The 10269-nt window shown below is 31.8% G+C and overlaps 1 protein-coding gene across 1 annotated transcript; it reads left to right on the top strand.

Annotated features, from left to right (window-relative positions):
* The first annotated feature begins 143 nt into the window (after positions 1-143).
* Positions 144-9507, top strand: LOC148278528 (retinal guanylyl cyclase 1-like). The gene is made up of 3 exons (XM_088231280.1): positions 144-314; positions 7324-7514; positions 8843-9507. The coding sequence occupies exons 1-3, from the start codon at positions 164-166 to the stop codon at positions 9428-9430; spliced, it is 930 nt and encodes a 309-aa protein (XP_088087406.1). The 5' UTR covers positions 144-163; the 3' UTR covers positions 9431-9507.
* The last annotated feature ends 762 nt before the right edge of the window (positions 9508-10269 follow it).

The raw sequence follows: 10269 nt of genomic DNA, 5'->3' as shown, positions 1-10269 counted from the left end.
CAATGCCCTTTTTCAGAATTTTTAGTCTGCGAGTTAATATCGAAGTTCTGGCTTTATTTTACAAACTGAACTGTATTGTTTATTACACCTAAAAACAAAATATTATAATGAAGTAATAATTGTTTTCTTTTGGTTCCAGGTAGAAACCATTGGAGACGCTTACATGGTTGTATCTGGTCTTCCTATGAGGAATGGAAACCGACATGCTAGGGAAGTGGCGAGGATGTCTCTAGCCCTTCTGCAGGACGTCCGCAAATTCAGTATCCGCCATCGACCGCAGGACCAACTGAAATTGAGGATTGGTATTCATTCAGGTATGGACTGCACTCATTTACTTAACTTTTTGAGAAACGTCAGTAAAAATTCATTATTAATACAACTTAACAAAATGTTTTCAATGCGGCGTCCGTTTTCGTATTTTTTTGGTTGTCTCACAGTCAAACCACCACAAACCTTCATCCTTCTAAGACACCAATTCTTAAAAATCTGTATTTTTACTGTTTTGGGCACTAGTGAGGCGTCTGGGTTGACGTTACAAGATGTTATTTTTAAAATTGATTCAATTTTTTTTTTATTAATTAAAATGGTTACATAAAACGATAAATGTTTTTTTTTTATTCTAGTACATTCTACTTATTTAGTTATTCTGAAAACTGTAACTTTCCTAAAAAGAGACGAACTCTAGTGCTTGGAGAGTGGCTTACACTGTTTTATTTATTTATTGTATGTGAAGTTATAGATTTAAAATAAAAAATAAGTAGCATTTGAAATATTATTTGATGTTATAAAAATACATATGCATGTTTGCATCCATAAACACACATATACATACATAAATACGATGTAGCAATTTAGAAATAAACATATATGAGCAATAAGCATAAATATATAATGGTTTTGATAAAATTATAAATAAAGTTATTAACATATTACAACAGAGATGAAGAAAATTTAAAAGAAGGTAATATAGAAGTCTAGGCATCTATAGGGCTTATGACCTGTCATTGGCTGGTTTAATTGGCCACTTTACACACTGTGTATCATTCACCATTCTGTCCATATTTAAACAACTATATTCCTTCAATTCTTTTATCTGTTGATGTTTGTGAAGTTTAAGAGCTGAAACCTTTATTTATGCGGGTGAGATTCATCTAATTGAATTATTTCACCTACATACTAGGCAACGCCTGAAATTTTTTTATATTTTTTAATTTCTATACTTTTTCATGGACCAGGTGGATTTATCAACAATATTTTGAGTTTGTCCAAATTTTTGTAGACAAGGACTGGATTCAACTCCCTGGAGAGCTGTTTATATTAACATATTACAACAGAGATAAATAAAACTTCTTGGTTTATTTTTAGTTTTTTTATTATTTTGACCAACGAGCTCTTTCGCCTAAGTAAGTATCTTCAAGACTGGTAAATCGTTTACAACGTTTATAGCTTCTATACTATTTCTCACATATTTTAGAGATAAGCAGATCAAATAAGTATTTTTACAAGAGACAGAAAACATAAATATTTACAACTAGCTTGCTAAACAGTGAATTTTTTGGAGTTATTGGTCCAAAATTGGGATAAAGACGTTTTAAACCTATAATTTTTATTTATAACTTTATTTATTTTATCAAAATCATTAACTATGGAGTTTTATCAATAAATATAAAAAAAACATCAATTTTACAAATATATGGGTAAACACAGCAGGATTATAATGTGCGACGCAACGAATGTAACGTTTAAGTCATTTTTTCCATATTAGCTTCAAACATTACTACCCAAAAAACTAATGGTTGCGTGTTGGTGAACCAACTAAGGGATCAGAGGTTCAATATTCAAATATTTGTGTAAATCATTCTTAGAATGCGTCCTCAAATATTGCCCTGATAAAAAAAAATGTTAATAAAAAACTTGGTCATTCCATACAAACAAGCAAACAAAATTTACAAGATTTGAATTGAACCCTTTTGCTGGAATTTTGTATAACAATGAGTTTTTGTAGTACAAATTTAATAATAATCTAGGTACTCTTATTTGTACGCTTAAAGGGTCCAGGTACTTATTTTTTTTACGTATTATTTCCGGTGATATAAAATATATTGTATAATATTTAGAGTGAAGCAAATTTAACTGAATTTCAACTACCGTTTTCAATAAAATATAACGAGAATGCACATTGATTATTAAAAGGATCAAAAAGCCCATTTTCCATTAGCAGCTTTTTAAAGGTTTAAATGGCTCCCCGAAAACTGCGCATAAAGAAAAGAAGCCGAAATTTTTCGAATGTAATACAAACAAGATGAAAATAATAAAAAAGGAAGAGAATGCTTGGATGGAGGATAACGCATCGTCCTTACCATCTGATCCACCTGACTTCTCTATTCATTTTTATTAAAATATTTTTCGAATACACAAAAATTTATTGGGGTACAAAGGAAACTATATCCAAGTTCAATCCAGTCCAACGCTCATGTTACAGTGATTCTTGATGTTAATATAATAATTGTGTCTAGAAATAGATTTTGAAAGGGATTAAATGGAAAAATAGATAAAAGTAGACAAGTTCTTCCTATGTTAATTCTGGGGTTTAGAGTAGCTTAATGTAAATTGACGTTTTAATATTTTGTGGTATTTGCTCATTTGACTGTTGAACTATGTGATCGCGTCACTAGCCAAAAGCTGTGGACGCTAGAATTACTGGTTCGTGAAATGTGTTATTTTTATTTTTTTTTGCCACTGAACCCTAATACAAATAAATGCAATCATTACCTTGTACTGTTGTTCCGGCACCTTATTGTTCGGACTTCTCTCGTGGCAGGCAGAATCAGATCCTGTGGTCAGGAAAGCACGGCGTTTGATTGTTTCATGATTATTGTCTTCAATAACACGACACAGTGGATTATAGATCGCCAAAAACAAATTATTCGCGATTGCGCTGGGAGTTCTTATTCGGGCCCGAGAGAAAAGGGTGATACCCACGGTAGGAATTACAATATTTCTACCAGAATCCAGTAGGTTGCAAATATATCCAACGCCGCAATCTAGTAAATGTGCTATACACAAACACATATATTAAATGTGGCGTAGCTACTATGAGAAAATTACTGTGGGATTGTAATTACAGCAGTGTTCTTTTCAATATTTCACTTGATTGATTTCAAGGAATACTGAAGTTTGTGGTTAATTTTTCTTAAAAAATCGTAGAGATACGTGAGAAAAAAAACGTGAACTGCATTATTTTTAACTGAAAACAACCAAATTTTCAGTTACGACAGTGTTGCGTCTGGGGTGCGAATTTTTAGTTCATATGATGTAATTTGAAATCGTGTTGAATTTTATTGGTAATTTGAAATGTGTGACAATATTGCAACAAGCATAACAACTTTGTGAAGACTCGCAAACACTATGACAATAATGTTATGTTCATGGAAACTGTTTGACTATACACAAGTATCCATTAATACATGTACTAATAACGGATTAATATTAGCACTCGCGTTGTGAATTCACGGTGAAATATAAATCACGTGACAGCTGCTAATTTAATTGGCTAATTTTAGATTCACGGTAGTTAGGGCCAATTTTACATTGATTTCCCGTCTTATAATGGTTCATAGGGCACTGCATCGATACACCAAACGCAGTTCACTATGATTATCTGTTTTATAAAGGTTAGTTGATTAGTCTTATGCTTCAGGTTCACAATCAAATGAGGAGCTCAATAATAAAAAAAACAGAAAAGTGATACTCCCTTTTCCAAGAATTTTTTTATAAACAAGGATAAGATTATTAATGTTTATAAATTACAACAGTGATAAAAAACATCTAAGAGAACGAAATTTTGAGCATTGTTACATTAACTGTTCATAGTACGTCTAATGTTTTCTCAAAACATTCGGTTAAAAGGAAAAAAAAAAAAGAATTACCTATAACGTTCTGATATTAGGTTGTTTTGAGAGTAAACTCTTCAAACTATTCATGTAGATATTGCCAGGAATCGAACTTGGGACCTCAAGCATGATAAATTAACGCAACTATGAAACCGACATAATCTCCACTTGATTTGATTTTTCACGATTTTTACTTGAGAGTAGCCACCGAGACGAAAACATTCAACTTTTGGTTCTGTTTCATACAAATAATTACCTACAGACACCACTGGCAACACCAAATGCTAGGCTGTCCTCACTAACCAACTCAACACGTCACCAGCCGCTACTGAACGGAAGTCGGCGAAGCCAGACCTCCGATCAACACTAGTAGTTGACGTTTTTCAAAATATCGTAACAGACACCAAATCGATTCATAAAATTATGCATTTCGTCACGTGGCTAAATTCATTTGGTGTTTTTTACATTTTTTAACTATAAATATTTATATACCCCTCTTCTAAATTAGATATCTAATTGAGTTTACAACTTTTTTTTACAATACAAAAGTCTAGGAGACCAAATTACAGTGGTTAATTACAGCAAAGAAAACCCAAGATTGATAAAAATCATTTAAAAAATATCTTTGTTCTATACCGGGAATCAAACTTGGAACCTTTCGTGTGTGAGTTAAACGTCTTAACCAGCACACCACGAATTGGCAAATGCTATAATCTTTTAATTAGCATGCTTATCAAATTAAATAAAACAGTGTTAATTTCATCTAGCTGGTAACATATTGCATAACATCGGATACTGTATTCATCCGATACTCCACATCTCCCGGTACTAAACCCATACAATACTCCTCTCAACCAACTATATAACTATTCCAGCAGAAATTTCATTGTTTTGCTTTAGAACCTCAGCAACATACAACAATGTTATTACTAGAATATAACTATTTTGATTAATATAGCTTAAATGATTTTAAAATCTTTTAATATTAATAGTAATAGTAATTATTTTTTATCAAATCTTTATCTTTGTCAACTTATAATAAAAATATGTGAAAAAACTATTTTCAGAAGAAAAATTGGACCTGAATTTAATCCAAAACAAACAAACCAGATAATAGCCAGTTGTCAAACAAAAAAAAAAACTTTTTTGTGTAATACTGACTACTAATATAAGCAAAAAATAATAGACACGTATTTAGTAATACTAGTGATTAAATAGCAAACTATCCGCTTTTTAATTTCGGTAGATACGAGAGTAAATAAATCGTAAATTGAAATGAACACCCGGGCTGAAAGGAAAACTCGTAAATGGTAACCATTTCTTCAAAATATAAATCAAGTAATTGTAAAGTGACATTTAGATCTTGAATTGATTAGATTTTTTTTTTGTGTGATTTTCTATTTCATTTGTTTTTAGTAAATATACAAATCATTCAAGAATGTATTTTGGATTGATATTTGATTTTATTTTTGTACCCGAACGGGCCAGGAGGCCCAATAGCTTGGTGAGTTACGGCACAGAACTCAAGCCTTTAGAAAATTCTCATTCAATTTTTGTGTTGTTACTGGAAATTGAACTTGGAATCTTTCGTGCGCGAGTTGAAAGTCTACCACGGAATTACTACGGACGCAGCCAATTTTTTAATATGGAAATGCTAGAATTTGCTCATGCGTGAGTATTGGAAAACTTATATTAAAATGAAGTTATATAGGATTTTTATTTGAAATTCCATTATAGTCATGCTTGCATGGGTAAATAATCGAATCATATTATGACATAATACTCTTGCGAATAAAATAAATGGGAAAGATGTACTGATTTCAGTGAACCGTAAATTTCAAGGCAAAATGAAAAACAGCAACATATCATGATATATAAAACAAGAATTCAAAATAAAGCTTTTGCCTTAAGCATTTCGAGTCGGTATAATCCCAGCGGTACTTGGTTGCATTTTTCTTCCCCTTAGATGCAGACAGAGAATTCTTCTAAAAAGTTATTTTCCTATCGTAAAACAAAATTGCTCCGTTCATGTTGATATTCAAACACATAAAACATGTTTATAGAATAGTTTTCCGGAAGAAGTTGTGTCGAAGACAGCGCAAAAAGCTCAATTTGTAAGGGACGAAATATTTTGCATAACAAGCCTTCAGCGCCATACATTTCCCGCGCGATGCTGAATTTTTGTTTTTCCCTTTTAGAGAAAAATACTCGGTTGACAGTTGTTTATGGAAGGATAAAGCGTAATCTGGATTCAAGTTCTAGTACTTCATAACCGCTAAACTACTTTCTTTAGAAAACAGGGTGGAATTATTATACATTTCTCCGCATGGAAAACACACCGCCACAACTAATGTAAAAATGTAATGATTGGGTTTTGAAGATCGATTGCTTTTATATAGAAACGACGAAAGGTTTTTAATATCTTCAATCTTTTTAAAGTTCGATACTAGTAAAAATTGACTAATCTGCTTTTTTTCCATAATTTTATCTGCGTATTATATATCTTGATTTTGATGTTATTTAATTATGTATCTTTGTATTATTTAATTAAGTACTCATTGATGTTTGGCATATTATTTATTACTCTAATTTCATACAAAAGTTTAGATTGAGTTTACTATAACGAAAATAATGCTATGTAAGTTTTCTATGAGTACTAAAAAAACGAGAGCAATTTTGAATGAATAAATAAAATAAAGAGCATTATTTTTTATCAATAGAATAATGTCGGACTTCCAACAATATTAAAAACATTAAAACGCTTTACTGCTCAATATTAACCCCCATCTAGAATACGATTTTCCAATTTGATTTCTATTATTTAAGACTTATATTGATCATATCATGTCTGTCTAGCACCGGTTTCTAAGAAAAGTGGCATGATAGCTCAGATGGCAAAGTGGTGAAATGGAGCATTCTCTTTATTTGTCTTCATGAGAGAAACGTAGAACAGAAATGGAACTTATTAATACGTATTTTCAAAATCTCTGTTGCAATCAATATTGTTTTATATTTCCAACTGTGTCACCAGAAGTGAAAATATGATTTATCAAATCTTCTTAAAGCAACTTTGTTTTATGCTCCAATGTTCAAAATGCGTAGGTTAGTCAGTTCGTTGCTCAACTTGGAGTTTTTTGCTAAAGATCTTCTCGTTTTTTGTAGATCTTTTCGTCAGGAAAACAGAGTGAGATAAGGAATTGGCATGGCTTAGCTTAGTCTTATATGATCACGCAAATATCTGTTCTAGTTGAATTGAAACATCTCTTGTAAGGAACAATTAAAGAAACTATTAAGAATCTTAAATGCACTATCTCTGGGTCAATCAACTCTTCCATCTTCTTTTGTTATTCAAATAAGTCTCTGTGCCACCTGCAATCAATATATCTAATCTGCCACCGTATTACTATGAATTTTAAATTTATAATTGTAGGACCTTGCGTTGCTGGGGTGGTGGGTCTGAAGATGCCCCGTTACTGCCTATTTGGGGACACAGTCAATACTGCCTCTAGGATGGAGTCTAACGGTGAAGCCTTGAGGATCCATGTCAGCCCTAAAACCAAGGCGATACTAGATACTTTTGGGACCTTTGACCTTGAGTGTAGAGGAGAAGTCTCCATGAAGGTGAGTTACATATTATGACAAGAAATATAAAACTACATTAATTATACATTTTACATCAGTTTTTTTTATATCATTTACATTCAAACAAAATTTTAATTAATTCAATTGTTATTATAAGGTTAATGCAAAAGTTATGACCGTTTTTATGATCCTATGTAAAAAAGATTTTTCTTCAGAAACGATGAATAGTATCTTCTTTTAAATTATTCCATTGTATAAATGATGCTTTTCCTCTACTTTCTATTTAGTTTTGGCCTGGCTAGAGTACAGTGAAGAGTCCTTGTATTTTTTCAAAATGTCGGTCGATAAAGTGCATTTACGTTATTGTTTACTTTATGAATTCAATTAATTAATTAAATTATTTTAATTCAAACTCTTTTTTCCAATAATTTTTAAAAATCTTCATGATTTACAACCCCAGTTTGCAATTGTATATAACATAGAAATCAGATTAGTCTCCCATAAGTCTGACGATGTCGCGACGTCATGACGGAACCCGGTCGCCGGTAAAAATTATAAATAAAAGTGGAATAAAACTGTAAACGTATTTAAATTATTATCTTTAAATATATAATTCTTATGTACGTGTGATGTCACTGAACTTCTATTAAATGTCTTATCCGATTTACGTGCGGTTTTCAGCTAAATGTAGATCTTTGCAATGCGCGTGCTCGTAGATATCAAAGTTTTAAATCAAATCTCTAAACAAAGGCATAAATCTATTTTTCATCGACCTACCAGGGTTGCATTTGACGAGAATGTTTATAAAACAATGGAAGGATGTTGTATTTTTGTGTTAACAAAGTTTGTTTTTGAATGTTTACAAACAAAATTAGCTTTTTATGGATCCCAATTAGATTCTTTCTTTACAATCCTTATAATTTCATCCCATTTATTTCTTTTTACTGGATTTTTGGTAAAACTAAAATTATTTAATTCATTTGCCTAGTATTTGAAATAATTCAGTCAGATGAATCTCTTCACATCAATAAAGGTTTCGGCTCTTTAACTTCACTTAAATATACAAATGGATGAATTGAAGAAATATGGATATTCGAACATAGGCAAAATGGTGAATGTTACACAGTGTGTAAAGTGGCTACTTAAACCAGCCAATGGCAGTTCACAAGCCCTGTAAATGCCTAGACTTCTATATTCCCTTATTTGAGGTATTCTTTATCCCTGTTGTAATTCGTTCAAATGGTATATTGCTAATATATATATGTTTGTATTTAAATACACTTTTCTAATACAAAAAAACAATATTCATTTTATTTTGAAACGCAAGCGAATAAAGTGATATTGATATTTTTGATATTTATTCACAGGGTAAAGGAACAATGACAACTTATTGGCTGAATGGTGAAAAATCAAGTCCAGGGGCCCTCGAAAATCTTCCGCCAGATTACCAATACAACAAACATAATAATAGTCTTGGCGTAGAACCCGGAAACCAATTATCCTTAACTCCTTTCCGGCAGAGAAGAGAAAACTCCAGGCCGAACAGCAGAAGAGGATCCGCCAGTTTTCTACCAACGCAAAAATCCAAAGACAAACTGGAAAATCAGCCTCTTCTTCAAGACAGCGTGAGTTTTAGTCAGATAACGAACGGGATACCCAGCAAGGAATCCAACGCATCCAACCACAGCCTCGGGAACAATATCGGAGGTAGTGCGAAGGTGCTCCCGGCCATTGCTCCATCCCAGCCCGTTAGAGCGAAGGAAACTAAATCTCCGCCGATTTCAAACTCCAATTCAAAAAACAACTTGAAAATTGGCAATAACAACTGGATCCCAAAACTACCTTCACCAGACGATATTGAACTGGGGAAGAAAAGTAACGACAGTTCGATTATATGTAGCACCAGCGTTCCTTTACTAGCGAGATCTCATGAAACAAGTGATTCGATCGTATAAATGTTAAATCATAATTAATCATTGTTGTGTCATAATATGCATACTACGTATTTACCTAAAAGCATTTTACTTGTAAATATTTTGTGTTTTGTTTCTTTTCTATTTTTATATTTTTCATGCTGCGATTTTGAGCTGTTATACGATTAAGTTTAAATCATTCATACCTACTTAGATGCTCGTTTTTCAAATAGTTTAATTTGTTTTTGTCTCGTTTATAAACTTGTGGCTGTTTTACTTTATAAAAAACTACTAATTTAAACATAAAAATACTATAAAAATACACGTTAATTCAGTGATGTTTCTCTTGCATTCAACAAATGCAAATCTTAGTCAATTTAAAAGAAAACATCATTGTAAATTATATTAAAATAATGTAGTCAATGTGAAAATAAAACGTTTGTTGAAAATACCCTATCTATTAAGCAATACCTAAAAGATTTTTTTTTAATTATTCCATTGTAAAATCTGTAAAATTATTTTCGATTTATTAGTCTAGGTACTTCAAATACCTAGCCTAATTTAATTAAATTGAACAATTAAATTTTCTTCCCATAATTACACCAAAATGGAATAAAAGCCTGAGGGCGATGGCACACAACAATGACTTTGTCAAGCTTTATGTACGGAAATCTCTATTCAGTGAGACAATATTGTTATATCGTCACTGTTCAGGCAAAAGTCTCTAGCCCAAAAAACATCATTTTGAGAAATCGCAATTTGAAAGTTCGAAGTTCGAAGAAAATCAGATTGTTGTATTTCGGAGGTTTTTTGTACACAAAATAATACGTTCAGGTCCTTCTAATATATTCCATTCGTAATTTTCATTCTGACGCATTCAA

Source organism: Micrasema longulum, unplaced genomic scaffold (assembly GCF_059751315.1).
Source record: "Micrasema longulum isolate JH-2025_06_02 unplaced genomic scaffold, ASM5975131v1 h1tg000867l, whole genome shotgun sequence".
Classification (NCBI taxonomy): domain Eukaryota; kingdom Metazoa; phylum Arthropoda; class Insecta; order Trichoptera; family Brachycentridae; genus Micrasema; species Micrasema longulum.
This window is presented reverse-complemented; position numbering and strand designations above follow the sequence as displayed.